The 22,745-nt window shown below is 39.1% G+C and overlaps 2 protein-coding genes across 2 annotated transcripts; one reads left to right on the top strand and one right to left on the bottom strand.

Moving 5' to 3' along the window:
• Window positions 1-117: 117 nt before the first annotated feature.
• Window positions 118-4,556, top strand: MONOS_17068 (uncharacterized protein; the record flags this gene model as incomplete). Its single annotated transcript, XM_067869951.1, has 2 exons — window positions 118-2,604; window positions 2,691-4,556. The coding sequence occupies 2 exons, from the start codon at window positions 118-120 to the stop codon at window positions 4,158-4,160; spliced, it is 3,957 nt and encodes a 1,318-aa protein (XP_067733880.1). The 3' UTR covers window positions 4,161-4,556.
• An 11,917-nt stretch (window positions 4,557-16,473) lies between these two features.
• On the bottom strand, window positions 16,474-22,041 carry MONOS_14649p2 (uncharacterized protein; the record flags this gene model as incomplete). The annotated part of the gene is made up of 1 exon (XM_067867467.1): window positions 16,474-22,041. One exon carries the CDS (start codon window positions 22,039-22,041, stop codon window positions 16,867-16,869), a length of 5,175 nt encoding a protein of 1,724 aa, XP_067733879.1. The 3' UTR covers window positions 16,474-16,866.
• Between the last annotated feature and the right edge of the window lie 704 nt (window positions 22,042-22,745).

The following is a 22,745-nucleotide window of genomic DNA, read 5'->3' as shown; positions in this document are numbered from 1 at the left end:
GAAGACGAGCTGCTGTTTTGTGGAAGGGATTTGGTCTGGGAAGACACGGGGTTGCTCCGTTTCTTGGAGACATACGTGAGCCAAACAATATTTGTGAGTTCAGGTGGATACGATATTATGAGGTGCGGAAGCGAAGAGGATCCGTGCAGGAGCATGTGGAAAGGGATGAGGCAGATAGAGCGAGATGCTCCGCAGACGTGGATAAAAATAGTCGATGAGACGATTGTGCAGGATTCGTTTGTGCTCTCAAACTTTATTATTGAGCGTGAAGAGACAGAGGAGGAAAATCGAGGAAAGCTGATATTTGCAAACAAGACAGCCGATGGAACCGACCCAGGGATACGCAGCGAGGATGCTTTGCAGCTGAACAGGATTTCTGTTGTGCTGTCTAAAGGATTTTGGAACGAGCAGCTGTTTTCGATTGTTGGGAAAAGTGGGGTGATTGGGATGAGCGATTGTTCATTTGCGACAGAGGCAGGCGGAGACTTTCCAGCGAAGGTTGGGCTTTTGCTGATGGAAAGCGGAGTGTTGAATGTTACGAAGCTGGCGGTTGAGAATGTGATGTCGGAGGTGGGTGTGTTTGCAATCAGCAAGAGATGCGATTGCGTGATGCAGCAAGTTGTGGCTTCGGGGTGCACATTTTGTGATGAAAGCTTTGTGAAAATAGTTCCAAGTGGAAATGGAATGGAGAATGCAGCTGAATGCGCTGTTGCAATCAAAGACTCGACTTTCCAGCTGATCACTCGGAATGGCAACGGGCCTGCGATTATCAGTTCGTCTGGGTGTGCCGCTGCTCTATCAATCAGCGGGTGCACATTTGATTCGTGCAAGGCAGTTGAATCGGAGAAGGGTGGCGGTGTTTTTGAGGAGCTTCATAGTGAAGGAGCTCTGTGGATGAGCAAGTCGTCGGTGATTCAGTGTGGATGCAGCAACGACAACGGAAAAGGAGGAGGGATTTACATATATGCCAATTTTGAGGGAGCACTCTCGTTTCTGTTTGAGAAGATGACATTCAAAGGAAACAGCGCGAAAGTGGGGAATGACGTCTTTGTTGAGTGTGTTGACATCGAGAACCAGATCAACGAAACGCAGTTTTGTTTTGATTTGCGAGAAACGGCATACGCGCGGTTGAATGCCATCTACGGGATGGACACAAGGAACCACAAAAGCGACACGAATCTGATGGACTTTGTCACGATCCACCAGGCGGACACAATCATCCTGTCATCGGATCCATCGAAGAACGGGAAGAACGATAGGCAGTGCGGAACGCTGAAGCTTCCGTGCGTGACGCTGGGCTATGCGCTGAGCCATTTGACGAACGATGTCGATAGCAGGCTTCTGGTGGATGGGGAATCTTGTGTTGAGAAAGAAATAAATCTGGAAGATCTTTCAGTGGCGTCTCGGAAGGAGGATGTTTCGAAAGTGGCGGTATTCGGTGATATTGCGCACACAAGAGCGAGCGTGATGGTAACCACAGGCAGTGTCTCTGTCTCGAAGATTGAATTTTTCTTTGATTCAGATTTTTCTTCAGCTCACCGCGTTCTGCTCACAGCAGAGTCTGGAAGCCTATCATTGTTTTTGTGCAGTTTTGCTCAATCGCAGGAAGAAAGAAGTGCTCAAACGATTGGACTGACGCTCGTCTCAATCGAAAATGGGCAAGTGACTGCTTCACAGATAAAAATATCTCACATGCACTTTTCTGCCGAAGCTTCAGTTCGAATCGCTCGTTTGAGTGGTTGCGTGTTGCTCTCTGAAATGAAAGTGGAAGATGTTGTTCTGAATGGAGGCACTTTCATTTTGGTTGAAGGAGCACATCCGTTTTCTGAACAGCAGAAAATAGGAGGAGAAAAGACCGTTGAGCTAAAAGATGTGTCATTTGACAATGTTTTATCAACACAGCAGGAGAAAGGGGTCATCGCTTGCTCGTTGTTCAAAGGAGGGATTTATTTGGCGAATTGCACTTGTTCCAATGCTTCTTCGAAGTGTGTAACAGGAAGCGTGATGAGTTTTTGCGATTGCAGCAACGTGACATTGCATTGGAACGTGCTTCGAGGTGACCTGGAGCATTCAGAAAAAAGTGAAAACAGCAAAGAGGCGGACATTTGCCAATGGACATCTTCAGCTGTTTCTTTTGTCAGCAGCACAGCGACAATGAAAGATACCACGATTGCAAACAACTCTATAGGAGGAATGAGCATGTTTGGAGGAAGCATGATGATTGAAAAAAGCGAATTCATAAACAACAATCCGAAGATCGGAAATTATCAATCAGTTCGGAGAAATATCGTTTGTGCAGGCTCTGGGTTGTTGAACGTTGCAAGTGTGAAAGGAGGAGACGGAGCGAAGGAGGGCTCATCGCTGTGGTTCCTAAACGAAGGGTGCACGCTGGGCGGGATAGCAGAAGAAAGAGAATCAGCGTTTTTCATTCCGGAACTTAAAAGTGTGAAGGGGGAAGATGATGGAAGTGTGACGAGGCTGAAGTTCGTTGGGCTGCTTCTTGTTCCTTGCAATCTATCGTTTCGGGTGGTGAAGAGGGTTGGATCGGAGGCGTTGGTGGAGAGATACTCATTTGAAGAGGGAGGGTTTGTGTCGGAGGCAGAAGTATTAGGGAAGTGCCTTCAAAGACGATTTGTGAGGCAGGAGAGGAGACAGAAGTGTCGTTGTGCATTCTGTATGGAAATGCGGAGACACCTTCGCCAACAAAGGAATTCATTTTGAAGAACGGAAGCAATCCGAAAGCAAATGGAGAAGAAAAGCTTGTTGAAGGTGGAAAAGAAGGAAAATCATCATGGGCGCTTATTGTGATTGTGATATTTGCTGTGTTATTCGTTATTGCTATGATTGGTTTTATTTTGTTTGTTATCCGCTGGAGAAAGCAAAAGAGAAGAACGGAAGAATTGGAGATAATTGTGGAAGACACAGTGAAGAAGGATCCGAAGGCGTTTGAGATGGTGACGATGGAGATGTCGCCTGAGGAGCAATGGAGGAGAGCAGAGAGGGAGGCAGAGAAGAAGAACGAGGAGAGAATAAAGAAGAGGGTGTATGAGAAAAGCTTGGGACACTCAGAGTCATCAGAGCATTTGCTGAGTGAATGTGAATCGACTGAATACATTCTTGGAAGAGATTCAGACAAAATTCCTGAATGGATGCTGGAGAAAGCAGACGATGATGAAAAAGAGAAAGAGGAGAAAAGGAAGCAAACACCATCGCCATCCATCTCATCCACTTCAACGACAGATACGTCAGACACAGAATCCACTTTTGTTCGGAGAGAGGACTTGTGCCCAACCACTTCATCGATGTCGAACTTGGTGGATGCAATGGCCTGCTCCTCGCCTCATGAGAAGCTGATTGTGGATCTGAGGGATTCGCTGTTCATGTTACTTCATGGGAGGAACGAGAAGAAAGAGATGGCGATTGGCTCTTTGGAGGAGAGGGAGCTGACAGCAGCCCAGATCCTGTTCTGGGTGGCTAATCTTGCGCTCCATTCTTTCGACGAAACGGAAATTCCGCTTCAGTCGCTGAGCAGTCTGAGTCCGCACATTGTGCTGTTCTCAGAGCACATGGTGATCTGCATTGTGATGCACTCTGATTTCCTTTCATCTGATGATTCAGACTCATCGTCGATCTCCTCGTCGACTGTTGTGACATCTGCAAGCGATGATGACAGTGACTCTCTGCCCTCATCAGCGTTTGAGGATGACTCGGATTTCAAGAAAGAGTGTCTGAGGTGGATGGCGCCGGAGCTGTTGAATGGAGCGAAGAAGCATGGGACGAAGAAGACAGTGGTGTTCTCGATTGGGATGATGCTGTGGGAGTGCCTGACGCTGGAGATCCCGTTTGGAGAGTATGAGGCAGTGATTGCTGGGGATAAGATTGTGAAAGGAGAAAGGCCAAGCATGGCGAAGATTGAAGGAACGTCAATGGAAAAAGTTGTGGAATGTTGTCTGCTGGGAGAACGTGAAAAGCGGCCAGGCTTGAATGATGTCAAGCGGGAGTTCATATCGCACCAACCAAAAAGGTTTCTTCAAATGACGAGGTCAGATGCAGTTTGCGTTTCGAGCGAGATTGTCTTTATTTATCATTCAGATGAAGACAACATCAAAAGGGCCGCCGACACGAAGGCGAAATCAAAAGCATCCGAGTCATTCGTGTGAAACGATTCAATTAAATAGAAGTTATGAATAAAGAAGCTGTCGTGGCTTTGTTTGCGTGTTGATCAGATATTTGCGTGTCTTTCTTGAAAACAATGTGAGGTTGATATGTATTTTAAAAGCTCTTTGTGTTCAAGTGAATATCATAGAATTTTTTGTTCTTATAACAAGCGATGCTTGACCTGAAGCGATTATCATTCTGTGGCACAAACTTGCATATTTAGAAGTTTCTAAATATATATGTGGTGTTTATATGCAGCAGCAGCAGAAACAACAATATGTATATGTATATTATCCTCTTTTCTTAATTTTCAGCTCTTTATTTGACACTCAAATTCCGATTAACGTGTTTAATCACATTTCACTCTATTTTTTGCAAATATGAAATACAACATCAAATGTTTTGGGCATTTCTTCAATCCATATTCAAAGCAAAATTTAGAACACAGCCATAAGCCGATGCTAAACAAGAATTGTTCAAAAATGAAATTATTTGCATCGAACAAGTTGCGAAAGTTGTGTTCAAGTCAGATTATTTTCCAATCAAGATTCATTGCCAAAACTGAAATTTCGTTGTGATCGAACAAATTAACTGAATATCTGAGGCGCATGCCAGATGAAGGGCCTATTTTTGCAACTGCTGCAATGTGAAGAAGTTAATTACTTTTGAACTGCAATGCGAAATTTTTGAAGTGTTACAAACGATAACTAAAATTGATTTATTCAACATGTTGGTGTATTTCTTTGAGTTCTTTCAAAAAATTTCAGAATCATTTATTTTCTCATAAAAAAAAATTATAATTAAAATTAAAATTACAATAAAAAATAAAATAAAATAAAATTGAATGAAAAATTAGAAAATATATATGTACAGTCAGTGCCAAACACGATCCATGGTGCGAAACCCGGCCCATTACAAAAGTATTTAAAATGACTAACTCTTTGTAATTCTTTCAATTCCATAAGTGATAATGAATAATTTCAACTATTCGAAATCACAGGACCATTTTATGACGCGTGGACAGTTTCATGATAGCTTTTGAAAAAAATGAAACAAAGAATTTATCTTTTTGCATTTTATTGAATATTATAGAAATAGTAGATATGAAACAATAAAAACGATAATCAAGTTTCGATAATGCTCGCAAAGAGTGTTTTGCTTTCAAAGATCACATTTTTCCATTGTATTTATTGAAGTACTCTTCTCTTATGCGTCTTTCTTTCGAATCAAATGAAGGAGAAATTTCTCTGGGAGGGTGAACAAAATATTATATTTCGTCACAAGAAGTTGATTTCACTTCTTTTTCATTGACTTTGACCATTTCAATCATTCTCTTTGCTTTTTTTCTCGAAAACTTTTTTTCCTTTGCTGGTTCTTTATTCAACATTTCATTAAGTTCTTGTCGACTATGTTTATTCTCACGTTTCTTTTCAGAAGATGAAGTTGGTTTTCCAATTTTCGCAAGCTGCTTTTGAAGAAAATGGAAATGCTCTTTTGTTGATTCAATTTGTTTCATTAGCTCTGATTCATCCATCTCATTTGCTCCTTCTGTTGGCTTTTCGTCGGTTGTATTTTCGTCGGTTGAATATTTTCTGTGATTAACGATCAACTTTGTAGGTTCTTTTGATATTTCAGAATCTTTTAGAGATGAATATTTTGAAGGTTGTGAAGAAGGTAATTGTTTGTCGCTTTGAGGAGAATAATTCCAAAACAACTCTTCTCTTCAATCTCGCGATGAAACAGAAGTTTCAGAATTGCCTTTATGATTTTGTATTGGGGATCCAGATATGCGATCCAAAACTGGGGCTGCAGCAACAGACCAAACTCCGCTTTTAATGAAAGCTGATTTGATTGTGGAAGGCATTGTTGCTGCAGCAATTGCTTCAGGGAGAGTGTCAGCAAGTGATGCTTTGTTTGAATGAATTGAAAACGGAGAAGGAATTTGAAATTTGTTATAAAGTGTAGTTTTCAAACGAGATAAGATGCATGAATCACATGGTTGTTAAAGATGAGTCATGTTGTGAGGAAAGAATTTAATAATTATGTTGTGTTCCTCAGCAGATCTTGAAACAGAATCATCCGTATGAGTAATATGATTATCCATCAAAAACAGGGCTTTATGTGTAGTGGATGGTTTAACTTTGGACACGATCCATGAAATCCTGCTATTGATCATGACACTTCTAAAAATCTCTTTAGTCATCCATCCCGATGAGGAAGGAAGAACTTCAATATCGAAAGATGAAAGTGAAGAAAATTCTTTGGGTAAACATTTTGTTGGCCAAAGAAGAAATTTTCTTGGAGAGGATCCATCTGCACATACACATAAGCACAACGTTGAATTTGGCACTTTCGGAGGAGCTGGAGAAGATGGAGGAATTTGATTTTTCAGGCAAGCAATCAGTTTACTTGGACTTTTATTCAAATTCAATGAGGTTTCATCAAAATTAAATATTTTTGAAGAATCAATGTGATTTTCGTTAATCACATTTGACAATTCTTCAAACCATTGTCTGACATTCTCTGGTGATTGAGCAGCAATTTTTGACATGTCTGTTGGCTTGAAATTGCAGCATGAATAAACTCACTCCTTTTTAACAACTTGTATGCACATTTTTCGTTTATTTTTCTTGGCTCGTTTTCATCTGTTGAATCCTTTTCGAAAATATCCACGCACTCATAAAAATGTGTATTTAAAAAAATGAAAAGTCAAAAACAAATAAAACCATGTTTTGAACGTCATGCACTCGAACAGTTTCCTGTTCTGACAACTTCACAAGAACTTGATTTTCTATTATTTCGAGCTGTGGCGAATTAATTGTTAAAGGATGCCCATCAACTCCAATATCCCTTCCTTCCTTTTGCGCTTTGATTCCCCTGAGCCAAGCTCCTTTGGATTTAAGTTTTTCATTCACGGCAGTTTGCCATTTCAGTGAATAATCATTTCGAATTGCAAATATTTTTTTCGTTGTTGAAGGAATGGAACGATATTTGCTGGATGCAAGTTCGCGATGAAGTTGAAGAGGAGAGAGATATGTTTTGTTGCTCATGTTAAATGGGTCATGATCAAATTGAAAATCCCGATAACTGTTTTTCGTTACAACTTTTTGCATTACTTGATATATATCATCGTTTTTTGTGTCAATTTCTTTCTATAACTCAAACATGATATCATTTTTTGGCATAAGTGTAAAAAAAAATACCTCCTTCAGTTTAGCAATTTTTTCATTTCAACAAAATAGAAATAAATAACATAAAAATTCAACACTTTTGGGTGGAGCAGTTTTTTGATATATGGGTGATTATTTTTGAAATCATATCTTTTTTCGGGGTGTTAATTTTCAAAAATTGAAAGTTTTTCGAAAGAAAATTTTAATCCAAAAGAGAAGAAGCACGATAATTGTTTTTAAAAACAAATGTTTTCACCTAATGAAAGATTAAAATGCATCCAATATGCCTTTTCACTTTTCAACGTTCATATAAAAATATTCAAGATAAGTTTTTGAACCGAAAATTATGTATGAAAAAATTTGATTTCAAAAATAATCACCCATATCTTCAAAAATTTCTTTGACAAAAAATAATTATGATCAAAACCATAATTAAATCTTTATTTATATCTTTTTCGTTAAAAACTTTAATTCCTGCGAATTGAAAGTTTATCTTTGAATTTAATAACACAACACTAATAATATCACAAGTTAATTTGAATCTACATGATTCTTATCAGAGATATGGTATATCAGCTATAGATTCATCTCGATTAGGTAGATAAATATTATCGATTTATGTGAATCTGGTGGTTGTTATCATCTTGTGTAATAAGTTGGAATAGGCAATGATAATAAGATAGAGATTGATGATTATTGCTGATACTCTTAGGGGTTTATCATGATTAGATTTTCAGTGATGTTCTATAAAGATGGAGTCATTGATAGGTGTAATCGAGATATATCTATAGCTGATATACTATATCTCCAAGAGGAAGAATTAGCTAAAAGATTAACTGGAAGTGTTCAAGTTGGTGAATCAATGGTGAAATTGTGTGAAAATTGGTGTTATCGTCGATGAATAACATGAGTTGAACATGAGTTGAACCTGTTGATGTGATCGTTTGTGAAATCGCAAATAAAAATAACTGATTTTGTTTTTTGTTTTATAGTAAATGGGTCGGAAGAAGATATACGCAACTGTGGAAGAAGCGAAAGCGGCTCAACAAAAACAAATAAAACTGTTTCAGGAAAAACGAAAGGAAGAAACTAAGTATTACAACGAACATGTATCTGAAAAACAGAAGAAGTTGATTAAGATATTGAGGAGAAAGCTTATCGAAAGTGATGAGTTGTTAGATGAGTTGATGGAAAAAGTTAATGGGTGTTTGCCTGCACAGGGTGGACAGGTTAAGCTGGTCAGGAAATAAGTGTGTTCTGTGGCTGGGAAATATTGAGTTAAATCTCCGTGCTGGAAGCGTAAACCAGAAACCGGATCTATTTATTTCATCTGAAAACAGCTGCCAACCTGTTATTTCTGCCAACATGAGTATTTTACCCCTTATTTGTCATGATTATGAGGTTTTTTTTATTTTCGATTATATTATCATTTTGCCACATTGCCACATGTTATCGTTGGTGGAACACGTTCGCTGTCATCATATTAGGAAGTAATTTTTAACTTTTGATGGAACAAGAAACTTGTTCTAACTTGTTCCGGTATGATTTTCAGGGAAATATCGTTTGTTAATCCTAAAATTGATGAAAAATTTGTGAAAAACGAGTGAAAAACAGGTAAAAACAATTAATTGTCGGAACACGCCGGACGGAACAAGTGACCGTTGGTGTCACCGTTACCCAAACCGATTTTTGTTCTGCCTGCTTTTTGTTTATTATAAAAAACAACGGTTCGGTTTCTTGAATAAATGGTGTTATGGTTGATTGCCTCATTGTCGATTTTGCTCAGAGGCGTTAATTGTTTTGCCTGGACCAGGTTGACTGAGCAGTTAATTTGGTGCTGTGGCTGGGAAATATTGAGTTAAATCTCCGAGCTTTTCACCTGGACTGGGTGGACCAGGTGGACCGGGTCAATTATATTCTAGAAATAATGTGGGCAAACGGGCAAAGTGAGCAAAGTGTGTAAAACGTGCAAAAATGTCACAGTAACATTTCTGTTTCTATTAATTATCCCCTTTCTCAGAAACAGTTTGTTTGTACAACAGTTTGTATTCATCTTTCAATATATAATGCCATTAACGTATACCATTTATTGTTTGTCGTTTACGTTCACATTTATCTTTCAGTTGCAGTTGGAAGTTCTTATCTTTTTTTTTCAACAGGTTTGCAGAGAAGAGCTTCTGTACAATTCATTCCAACACATAGCTCGTCTTAATCATTACAAATCCACATTTCCAACGGACTTTTAGTCGCTTCTATTATATCTATTTCAGCCTCTGTCATTGGAATTGATCTAACGTTAAATGATGAAAGATCTTTGTTCATCAAATATGTGAGCAAATTATCATAAAACTCTGTAGTGAATGAAGAATATAGTTGTTTGAAATAAACGAAATTGTTCTTGTATTTACCGTTACATGCGAGAACAACATATCTGAGATCGCCTGTTTCAATCTATACAGGAAATGCGTGGATTGTCACAAATATGAAATTTGCCACGTTCTCTGCGGTTCTACGAGGTTGATTCTTCTCATTTATTCTTATAATGTTTTCTGTTATTACAGACTTCAACGCATTGCAATTTGCTAATCTGTCGTCTCCACAATTTTTCAGTTCATTCGGTACAATCAACATTTTTCTTTCAACAACAGAGTTGAAGTTTCCAGTCAATTCTCCTATTTCTGTAACGTTTCGACTGGAATAACCAGCGAATAGTTCAGATATTACACGTGTGAATCTGTTTTTCCAAATGCCTTGAATTCCTTTCAATATAAATGCCGTTTCATTTATAATTCCAGGGTGTTGAACAATGTTTGCAATCCAGTTAATAACATATTCATACGCATCGTCGTTTTAATCAGCAATAACCTCACGAACAAAGTTCAGAAACATTGAGATTGTTGCCATATTGACATGTTCTCGTAAATTGTTCTTGAAACCTTGGAATATTGAGAATACATTAGCTGTGTCTTTTGCGTTTAACATAACTCCTTGCAATGTTAGTTTCAACAAACAAGACAGTAGAATGTCATATGCTGTTGTTGTTTTATGTTCAGTTTTCCATCGTTTAATCATCTTTAAATTACGTGCCATATTTGTGTCTGTAACAAATATTATCACCCATCGTTTATCGAATCTTTTGAAATCTTTTTATATATATGCATTGCTCCTGTTTCAATAAATTTAATAACTCTTGACAATTTACTTATAACATCATCAGCGTTTTTGTATTGTTTTGTCTCAGCTTTTCGTCGAATATCTGTCATGGAAAACGAATCAGACATATCTATTGGTTAAACAATATTGATGTCGTATCTCAGTAACGGTAATATCTCGTTTGTGTAATAGTCATTATTCCATTTATTTAACATCTTAACTAACACAAATGGCGATGATCTCAAACATCTGTATCGTTTTTTTGGCAGTATAATAGTTATCACGTGCGTTAGCTGTCAAATTGTCACTGTTTTGTACTCTGTCGTAAGATAATTCGATATGCTCATTCGGCAATGAATTTATCACTTGAAACAGTGTGAAAAACGTGACTTCTCTGTTGATTGTCATATTCCTCGTATCGTTATGTATGACAAAACATTCCAACCCGTTGACTCAAACATTAGCTAATTCGTCACTGATGTTGTCGTTGTCCTTATCTAATTTAACAATATTATCTATTTCATCAGATGTTTTTATATACAGTTTCAATGAGAGATCGTTTAATATATCATTAACATTTCGTGTAATTGCTGAGTCAAACGAACCTCTAACAAGCTGATAAACGTTTGTCTTTGATCGATGATCCTTACGCACTTTACTGTTTGGTAATGCAATTAATGATCGTTTGCACTCATCCAACGATGTCATGATATCAACATCAAATTCATCGCAAGTGCAACATTTAATCATTCTGTTGAAGTTGGAGAAAAAGTCATCGGTATTGGCATAAATGTGTTATCCCCCTGAAGCCGTTAGAACAACGACATCGTCTTCGTCCAGTTTGTTTAATATCTTTGATCCATCAGATTGTGTGGACTCGTCGTCTAACGATTTGTTAATGTCAATGTTTATAACAGTTAAATTTAACACATTGTTTTCCAATAATGCTCTTCCAGTAACAACAGAACCACTGCCTCGATCATGCTTTTGATAATTGCATAAATCAACAACGTCAGAATCAATTCTTTCATTCAATGTTTTTTCTTCCGTGCTTAATAGGAGTTGAACCGTTTTGCTGTTGTTACCAATTATATCTGTTATGCTTGTGCTCATGGTTGCCAATTTGATTTAAATTAAAAGAATCAATTTTTTTTTGAAACAGATTTATTTTAGAAACGTAAATTTACGGGAAAGATGACGTTGAGATTAATGTCGAAAATGAACGATAACAGTTAATTTTCACATTAAATGTATTTTGCCCACTTTGTTCACTTTGCCCGTTTGCCCACATTATTTCTAGAATATAATTGACCCGGTCCACCTGGTCCACCCAGTCCAGGTGAAAAGCTCGGAGATTTAACTCAATATTTCCCAGCCACAGCACCAAATTAACTGCTCAGTCAACCTGGTCCAGGCAAAACAATTAACGCCTCTGAGCAAAATCGACAATGAGGCAATCAACCATAACACCATTTATTCAAGAAACCGAACCGTTGTTTTTTATAATAAACAAAAAGCAGGCAGAACAAAAATCGGTTTGGGTAACGGTGACACCAACGGTCACTTGTTCCGTCCGGCGTGTTCCGACAATTAATTGTTTTTACCTGTTTTTCACTCGTTTTTCACAAATTTTTCATCAATTTTAGGATTAACAAACGATATTTCCCTGAAAATCATACCGGAACAAGTTAGAACAAGTTTCTTGTTCCATCAAAAGTTAAAAATTACTTCCTAATATGATGACAGCGAACGTGTTCCACCAACGATAACATGTGGCAATGTGGCAAAATGATAATATAATCGAAAATAAAAAAAACCTCATAATCATGACAAATAAGGGGTAAAATACTCATGTTGGCAGAAATAACAGGTTGGCAGCTGTTTTCAGATGAAATAAATAGATCCGGTTTCTGGTTTACGCTTCCAGCACGGAGATTTAACTCAATATTTCCCAGCCACAGAACACACTTATTTCCTGACCAGCTTAACCTGTCCACCCTGTGCAGGCAAACACCCATTAACTTTTTCCATCAACTCATCTAACAACTCATCACTTTCGATAAGCTTTCTCCTCAATATCTTAATCAACTTCTTCTGTTTTTCAGATACATGTTCGTTGTAATACTTAGTTTCTTCCTTTCGTTTTTCCTGAAACAGTTTTATTTGTTTTTGTTGAGCCGCTTTCGCTTCTTCCACAGTTGCGTATATCTTCTTCCGACCCATTTACTATAAAACAAAAAACAAAATCAGTTATTTTTATTTGCGATTTCACAAACGATCACATCAACAGGTTCAACTCATGTTCAACTCATGTTATTCATCGACGATAACACCAATTTTCACACAATTTCACCATTGATTCACCAACTTGAACACTTCCAGTTAATCTTTTAGCTAATTCTTCCTCTTGGAGATATAGTATATCAGCTATAGATATATCTCGATTACACCTATCAATGACTCCATCTTTATAGAACATCACTGAAAATCTAATCATGATAAACCCCTAAGAGTATCAGCAATAATCATCAATCTCTATCTTATTATCATTGCCTATTCCAACTTATTACACAAGATGATAACAACCACCAGATTCACATAAATCGATAATATTTATCTACCTAATCGAGATGAATCTATAGCTGATATACCATATCTCTGATAAGAATCATGTAGATTCAAATTAACTTGTGATATTATTAGTGTTGTGTTATTAAATTCAAAGATAAACTTTCAATTCGCAGGAATTAAAGTTTTTAACGAAAAAGATATAAATAAAGATTTAATTATGGTTTTGATCATAATTATTTTTTGTCAAAGAAATTTTTGAAGATATGGGTGATTATTTTTGAAATCAAATTTTTTCATACATAATTTTCGGTTCAAAAACTTATCTTGAATATTTTTATATGAACGTTGAAAAGTGAAAAGGCATATTGGATGCATTTTAATCTTTCATTAGGTGAAAACATTTGTTTTTAAAAACAATTATCGTGCTTCTTCTCTTTTGGATTAAAATTTTCTTTCGAAAAACTTTCAATTTTTGAAAATTAACACCCCGAAAAAAGATATGATTTCAAAAATAATCACCCATATATCAAAAAACTGCTCCACCCAAAAGTGTTGAATTTTTATGTTATTTATTTCTATTTTGTTGAAATGAAAAAATTGCTAAACTGAAGGAGGTATTTTTTTTTACACTTATGCCAAAAAATGATATCATGTTTGAGTTATAGAAAGAAATTGACACAAAAAACGATGATATATATCAAGTAATGCAAAAAGTTGTAACGAAAAACAGTTATCGGGATTTTCAATTTGATCATGACCCATTTAACTTGAGCAACAAAACATATCTCTCTCCTCTTCAACTTCATCGCGAACTTGCATCCAGCAAATATCGTTCCATTCCTTCAACAACGAAAAAAATATTTGCAATTCGAAATGATTATTCACTGAAATGGCAAACTGCCGTGAATGAAAAACTTAAATCCAAAGGAGCTTGGCTCAGGGGAATCAAAGCGCAAAAGGAAGGAAGGGATATTGGAGTTGATGGGCATCCTTTAACAATTAATTCGCCACAGCTCGAAATAATAGAAAATCAAGTTCTTGTGAAGTTGTCAGAACAGGAAACTGTTCGAGTGCATGACGTTCAAAACATGGTTTTATTTGTTTTTGACTTTTCATTTTTTTAAATACACATTTTTATGAGTGCGTGGATATTTTCGAAAAGGATTCAACAGATGAAAACGAGCCAAGAAAAATAAACGAAAAATGTGCATACAAGTTGTTAAAAAGGAGTGAGTTTATTCATGCTGCAATTTCAAGCCAACAGACATGTCAAAAATTGCTGCTCAATCACCAGAGAATGTCAGACAATGGTTTGAAGAATTGTCAAATGTGATTAACGAAAATCACATTGATTCTTCAAAAATATTTAATTTTGATGAAACCTCATTGAATTTGAATAAAAGTCCAAGTAAACTGATTGCTTGCCTGAAAAATCAAATTCCTCCATCTTCTCCAGCTCCTCCGAAAGTGCCAAATTCAACGTTGTGCTTATGTGTATGTGCAGATGGATCCTCTCCAAGAAAATTTCTTCTTTGGCCAACAAAATGTTTACCCAAAGAATTTTCTTCACTTTCATCTTTCGATATTGAAGTTCTTCCTTCCTCATCGGGATGGATGACTAAAGAGATTTTTAGAAGTGTCATGATCAATAGCAGGATTTCATGGATCGTGTCCAAAGTTAAACCATCCACTACACATAAAGCCCTGTTTTTGATGGATAATCATATTACTCATACGGATGATTCTGTTTCAAGATCTGCTGAGGAACACAACATAATTATTAAATTCTTTCCTCACAACATGACTCATCTTTAACAACCATGTGATTCATGCATCTTATCTCGTTTGAAAACTACACTTTATAACAAATTTCAAATTCCTTCTCCGTTTTCAATTCATTCAAACAAAGCATCACTTGCTGACACTCTCCCTGAAGCAATTGCTGCAGCAACAATGCCTTCCACAATCAAATCAGCTTTCATTAAAAGCGGAGTTTGGTCTGTTGCTGCAGCCCCAGTTTTGGATCGCATATCTGGATCCCCAATACAAAATCATAAAGGCAATTCTGAAACTTCTGTTTCATCGCGAGATTGAAGAGAAGAGTTGTTTTGGAATTATTCTCCTCAAAGCGACAAACAATTACCTTCTTCACAACCTTCAAAATATTCATCTCTAAAAGATTCTGAAATATCAAAAGAACCTACAAAGTTGATCGTTAATCACAGAAAATATTCAACCGACGAAAATACAACCGACGAAAAGCCAACAGAAGGAGCAAATGAGATGGATGAATCAGAGCTAATGAAACAAATTGAATCAACAAAAGAGCATTTCCATTTTCTTCAAAAGCAGCTTGCGAAAATTGGAAAACCAACTTCATCTTCTGAAAAGAAACGTGAGAATAAACATAGTCGACAAGAACTTAATGAAATGTTGAATAAAGAACCAGCAAAGGAAAAAAAGTTTTCGAGAAAAAAAGCAAAGAGAATGATTGAAATGGTCAAAGTCAATGAAAAAGAAGTGAAATCAACTTCTTGTGACGAAATATAATATTTTGTTCACCCTCCCAGAGAAATTTCTCCTTCATTTGATTCGAAAGAAAGACGCATAAGAGAAGAGTACTTCAATAAATACAATGGAAAAATGTGATCTTTGAAAGCAAAACACTCTTTGCGAGCATTATCGAAACTTGATTATCGTTTTTATTGTTTCATATCTACTATTTCTATAATATTCAATAAAATGCAAAAAGATAAATTCTTTGTTTCATTTTTTTCAAAAGCTATCATGAAACTGTCCACGCGTCATAAAATGGTCCTGTGATTTCGAATAGTTGAAATTATTCATTATCACTTATGGAATTGAAAGAATTACAAAGAGTTAGTCATTTTAAATACTTTTGTAATGGGCCGGGTTTCGCACCATGGATCGTGTTTGGCACTGACTGTACATATATATTTTCTAATTTTTCATTCAATTTTATTTTATTTTATTTTTTATTGTAATTTTAATTTTAATTATAATTTTTTTTTATGAGAAAATAAATGATTCTGAAATTTTTGAAAGAACTCAAAGAAATACACCAACATGTTGAATAAATCAATTTTAGTTATCGTTTGTAACACTTCAAAAATTTCGCATTGCAGTTCAAAAGTAATTAACTTCTTCACATTGCAGCAGTTGCAAAAATAGGCCCTTCATCTGGCATGCGCCTCAGATATTCAGTTAATTTGTTCGATCACAACGAAATTTCAGTTTTGGCAATGAATCTTGATTGGAAAATAATCTGACTTGAACACAACTTTCGCAACTTGTTCGATGCAAATAATTTCATTTTTGAACAATTCTTGTTTAGCATCGGCTTATGGCTGTGTTCTAAATTTTGCTTTGAATATGGATTGAAGAAATGCCCAAAACATTTGATGTTGTATTTCATATTTGCAAAAAATAGAGTGAAATGTGATTAAACACGTTAATCGGAATTTGAGTGTCAAATAAAGAGCTGAAAATTAAGAAAAGAGGATAATATACATATACATATTGTTGTTTCTGCTGCTGCTGCATATAAACACCACATATATATTTAGAAACTTCTAAATATGCAAGTTTGTGCCACAGAATGATAATCGCTTCAGGTCAAGCATCGCTTGTTATAAGAACAAAAAATTCTATGATATTCACTTGAACACAAAGAGCTTTTAAAATACATATCAACCTCACATTGTTTTCAAGAAAGACACGCAAATATCTGATCAACACGCAAACAAAGCCACGACAGCTTCTTTATTCATAACTTCTATTTAATTGAATCGTTTCACACGAATGACTCGGATGCTTTTGATTTCGCCTTCGTGTCGGCGGCCCTTTTGATGTTGTCTTCATCTGAATGATAAATAAAGACAATCTCGCTCGAAACGCAAACTGCATCTGACCTCGTCATTTGAAGAAACCTTTTTGGTTGGTGCGATATGAACTCCCGCTTGACATCATTCAAGCCTGGCCGCTTTTCACGTTCTCCCAGCAGACAACATTCCACAACTTTTTCCATTGACGTTCCTTCAATCTTCGCCATGCTTGGCCTTTCTCCTTTCACAATCTTATCCCCAGCAATCACTGCCTCATACTCTCCAAACGGGATCTCCAGCGTCAGGCACTCCCACAGCATCATCCCAATCGAGAACACCACTGTCTTCTTCGTCCCATGCTTCTTCGCTCCATTCAACAGCTCCGGCGCCATCCACCTCAGACACTCTTTCTTGAAATCCGAGTCATCCTCAAACGCTGATGAGGGCAGAGAGTCACTGTCATCATCGCTTGCAGATGTCACAACAGTCGACGAGGAGATCGACGATGAGTCTGAATCATCAGATGAAAGGAAATCAGAGTGCATCACAATGCAGATCACCATGTGCTCTGAGAACAGCACAATGTGCGGACTCAGACTGCTCAGCGACTGAAGCGGAATTTCCGTTTCGTCGAAAGAATGGAGCGCAAGATTAGCCACCCAGAACAGGATCTGGGCTGCTGTCAGCTCCCTCTCCTCCAAAGAGCCAATCGCCATCTCTTTCTTCTCGTTCCTCCCATGAAGTAACATGAACAGCGAATCCCTCAGATCCACAATCAGCTTCTCATGAGGCGAGGAGCAGGCCATTGCATCCACCAAGTTCGACATCGATGAAGTGGTTGGGCACAAGTCCTCTCTCCGAACAAAAGTGGATTCTGTGTCTGACGTATCTGTCGTTGAAGTGGATGAGATGGATGGCGATGGTGTTTGCTTCCTTTTCTCCTCTTTCTCTTTTTCATCATCGTCTGCTTTCTCCAGCATCCATTCAGGAATTTTGTCTGAATCTCTTCCAAGAATGTATTCAGTCGATTCACATTCACTCAGCAAATGCTCTGATGACTCTGAGTGTCCCAAGCTTTTCTCATACACCCTCTTCTTTATTCTCTCCTCGTTCTTCTTCTCTGCCTCCCTCTCTGCTCTCCTCCATTGCTCCTCAGGCGACATCTCCATCGTCACCATCTCAAACGCCTTCGGATCCTTCTTCACTGTGTCTTCCACAATTATCTCCAATTCTTCCGTTCTTCTCTTTTGCTTTCTCCAGCGGATAACAAACAAAATAAAACCAATCATAGCAATAACGAATAACACAGCAAATATCACAATCACAATAAGCGCCCATGATGATTTTCCTTCTTTTCCACCTTCAACAAGCTTTTCTTCTCCATTTGCTTTCGGATTGCTTCCGTTCTTCAAAATGAATTCCTTTGTTGGCGAAGGTGTCTCCGCATTTCCATACAGAATGCACAACGACACTTCTGTCTCCTCTCCTGCCTCACAAATCGTCTTTGAAGGCACTTCCCCTAATACTTCTGCCTCCGACACAAACCCTCCCTCTTCAAATGAGTATCTCTCCACCAACGCCTCCGATCCAACCCTCTTCACCACCCGAAACGATAGATTGCAAGGAACAAGAAGCAGCCCAACGAACTTCAGCCTCGTCACACTTCCATCATCTTCCCCCTTCACACTTTTAAGTTCCGGAATGAAAAACGCTGATTCTCTTTCTTCTGCTATCCCGCCCAGCGTGCACCCTTCGTTTAGGAACCACAGCGATGAGCCCTCCTTCGCTCCGTCTCCTCCTTTCACACTTGCAACGTTCAACAACCCAGAGCCTGCACAAACGATATTTCTCCGAACTGATTGATAATTTCCGATCTTCGGATTGTTGTTTATGAATTCGCTTTTTTCAATCATCATGCTTCCTCCAAACATGCTCATTCCTCCTATAGAGTTGTTTGCAATCGTGGTATCTTTCATTGTCGCTGTGCTGCTGACAAAAGAAACAGCTGAAGATGTCCATTGGCAAATGTCCGCCTCTTTGCTGTTTTCACTTTTTTCTGAATGCTCCAGGTCACCTCGAAGCACGTTCCAATGCAATGTCACGTTGCTGCAATCGCAAAAACTCATCACGCTTCCTGTTACACACTTCGAAGAAGCATTGGAACAAGTGCAATTCGCCAAATAAATCCCTCCTTTGAACAACGAGCAAGCGATGACCCCTTTCTCCTGCTGTGTTGATAAAACATTGTCAAATGACACATCTTTTAGCTCAACGGTCTTTTCTCCTCCTATTTTCTGCTGTTCAGAAAACGGATGTGCTCCTTCAACCAAAATGAAAGTGCCTCCATTCAGAACAACATCTTCCACTTTCATTTCAGAGAGCAACACGCAACCACTCAAACGAGCGATTCGAACTGAAGCTTCGGCAGAAAAGTGCATGTGAGATATTTTTATCTGTGAAGCAGTCACTTGCCCATTTTCGATTGAGACGAGCGTCAGTCCAATCGTTTGAGCACTTCTTTCTTCCTGCGATTGAGCAAAACTGCACAAAAACAATGATAGGCTTCCAGACTCTGCTGTGAGCAGAACGCGGTGAGCTGAAGAAAAATCTGAATCAAAGAAAAATTCAATCTTCGAGACAGAGACACTGCCTGTGGTTACCATCACGCTCGCTCTTGTGTGCGCAATATCACCGAATACCGCCACTTTCGAAACATCCTCCTTCCGAGACGCCACTGAAAGATCTTCCAGATTTATTTCTTTCTCAACACAAGATTCCCCATCCACCAGAAGCCTGCTATCGACATCGTTCGTCAAATGGCTCAGCGCATAGCCCAGCGTCACGCACGGAAGCTTCAGCGTTCCGCACTGCCTATCGTTCTTCCCGTTCTTCGATGGATCCGATGACAGGATGATTGTGTCCGCCTGGTGGATCGTGACAAAGTCCATCAGATTCGTGTCGCTTTTGTGGTTCCTTGTGTCCATCCCGTAGATGGCATTCAACCGCGCGTATGCCGTTTCTCGCAAATCAAAACAAAACTGCGTTTCGTTGATCTGGTTCTCGATGTCAACACACTCAACAAAGACGTCATTCCCCACTTTCGCGCTGTTTCCTTTGAATGTCATCTTCTCAAACAGAAACGAGAGTGCTCCCTCAAAATTGGCATATATGTAAATCCCTCCTCCTTTTCCGTTGTCGTTGCTGCATCCACACTGAATCACCGACGACTTGCTCATCCACAGAGCTCCTTCACTATGAAGCTCCTCAAAAACACCGCCACCCTTCTCCGATTCAACTGCCTTGCACGAATCAAATGTGCACCCGCTGATTGATAGAGCAGCGGCACACCCAGACGAACTGATAATCGCAGGCCCGTTGCCATTCCGAGTGATCAGCTGGAAAGTCGAGTCTTTGATTGCAACAGCGCATTCAGCTGCATTCTCCATTCCATTTCCACTTGGAACTATTTTCACAAAGCTTTCATCACAAAATGTGCACCCCGAAGCCACAACTTGCTGCATCACGCAATCGCATCTCTTGCTGATTGCAAACACACCCACCTCCGACATCACATTCTCAACCGCCAGCTTCGTAACATTCAACACTCCGCTTTCCATCAGCAAAAGCCCAACCTTCGCTGGAAAGTCTCCGCCTGCCTCTGTCGCAAATGAACAATCGCTCATCCCAATCACCCCACTTTTCCCAACAATCGAAAACAGCTGCTCGTTCCAAAATCCTTTAGACAGCACAACAGAAATCCTGTTCAGCTGCAAAGCATCCTCGCTGCGTATCCCTGGGTCGGTTCCATCGGCTGTCTTGTTTGCAAATATCAGCTTTCCTCGATTTTCCTCCTCTGTCTCTTCACGCTCAATAATAAAGTTTGAGAGCACAAACGAATCCTGCACAATCGTCTCATCGACTATTTTTATCCACGTCTGCGGAGCATCTCGCTCTATCTGCCTCATCCCTTTCCACATGCTCCTGCACGGATCCTCTTCGCTTCCGCACCTCATAATATCGTATCCACCTGAACTCACAAATATTGTTTGGCTCACGTATGTCTCCAAGAAACGGAGCAACCCCGTGTCTTCCCAGACCAAATCCCTTCCACAAAACAGCAGCTCGTCTTCTCTCCCTTTCGTGAAGTCAAAACAGAATGACGATAGCGTCACACTTTTGTTCAGATCCCCCGCAGAGATGAATATGTTTTTCCCTGCCCGCGCCTTGTGTCCAGCAAAAGAAATGCCTTCGCCAAAAACAAAAGGATTGTCTGTTGACGCACCTTGGCATTCAACAAAAATAAACCCGCCTCTTCCACATTCTTCAGAGCAGCCGCACCCAACTGTTTCTGTTTGCCCCATCGAAAACGTCGCTTCACCCACCAGCTCCGCATAAACTGCTCCCCCTTTCTCGCTTGGCCTTGCAGATATCGATGAAAAATTGCATCCGATTATTTCACACGAAGAATTCAGCTGAACAGGAGTTGATAAGAAAGACAGCGAACAGAAATCGCAATCCAGCAATTGAACATCGCCTCCTTCAGAACGAATAATGCAGAACTCCAAGTCTGATCCACTGTTTTGGTTGAAGGTGCATCCATTGAGCGAAAGGAAAGAATTGGCCGATGAAGAGTGGAGAAGGACGCCTTCGTTGTTTGAGAAAGAGGATGGAAGCGAAAGCTGAACCAATTCCAACTTCAATTCTTTCGAGTTCTGAATAATCGGTTTTTTCTCTTCGCTTGCTTCCATGCCATTTTCAAACAGCATCACACACTTCTCATCTACCTTGCTCGATACAACTTCGAACGATGAGAGGTCATAATGATTTTTGATATTTGCTCTTGTGTCAATTCGTATCGCTCGATTCTGCGCATCTAAGTCGATGTTTTCATATCCTCTCCAGAACGACAGGCAAGGGAATTCCGCGCTTCCACACCCAAGAATGTCCATTCCGCCCCTTGATACAAGAATCGAACTCTCCTTCCTTTGAACCAAGAACACCAGGAGATCAATAACTGATCCACTCAACAAAACATCATCTGTGCCTTTCAGATCAGCAACGCTTTCGTTTCTCTCGTTCTGAAGCTGAAATGCAAACCTTTCTCTCACAACAGATGCATTCACATCTGTGCTCAAAACAAACATGTCTTTCCCTCAACTGCTAAATTATCTGCAAACGTTATGTCTGTCAGTTTCATATTCACCAGAGGATTCTCTGAAATCTCCAGATACAGCCCGCCTCCTCTTCCGCGATCCTCGCTTGCTGAGCACAACCTGATGCTTGTCCCGTTCATCTCAACATCGCTTTCTCCTTCAACTGAAATAACCCCGCACCCACCGTCCCCTCCTTCATTCCTGCAACCCATCATGCTCGTCCCATTCTTCCACTTCAGCCTCTTCACTTTCTTCAGCACAGCAAAGCTGCCATCCCCAAATGAGCACTTTGTGCTTCTCAATTCATTCACCAAAACCTCCATTCCGCCTTCTCCAACAACCATTCCTTTTCCGCTTGATCGGATGTTGCTCGCTTCCACACAGTCAAAACTGCACCCAACCTCGCCGCTCAAAAAGATTCCGCAATCAGAATTAAAAACCATGTTCTTTATAACCACTCCATCAAATGAGAGCTTTCCGCCTCTCCCTGTTATTATCCGCATGCTTGTCTCTGCACATGCTTCCGGATCGCCGCTCCCGAATGTGCACTCCACAAAATACGTTGTCCCCACACTGACTTCCACCAGTTCCCCAAACTCTGATATTCCCGGCAGCTCAAATCCAATCTTCGAAATCGTCAGTGTCGTGAGTGCAGCGCCAACCGCCATCTTCAAGTGCCCCTCTTTCCCCACAAT

This window comes from Monocercomonoides exilis (assembly GCF_001643675.1).
Source record: "Monocercomonoides exilis strain PA203 chromosome Unknown scaffold6-2077815, whole genome shotgun sequence".
Taxonomy (NCBI): domain Eukaryota; phylum Preaxostyla; order Oxymonadida; family Polymastigidae; genus Monocercomonoides; species Monocercomonoides exilis.
This window is presented reverse-complemented; position numbering and strand designations above follow the sequence as displayed.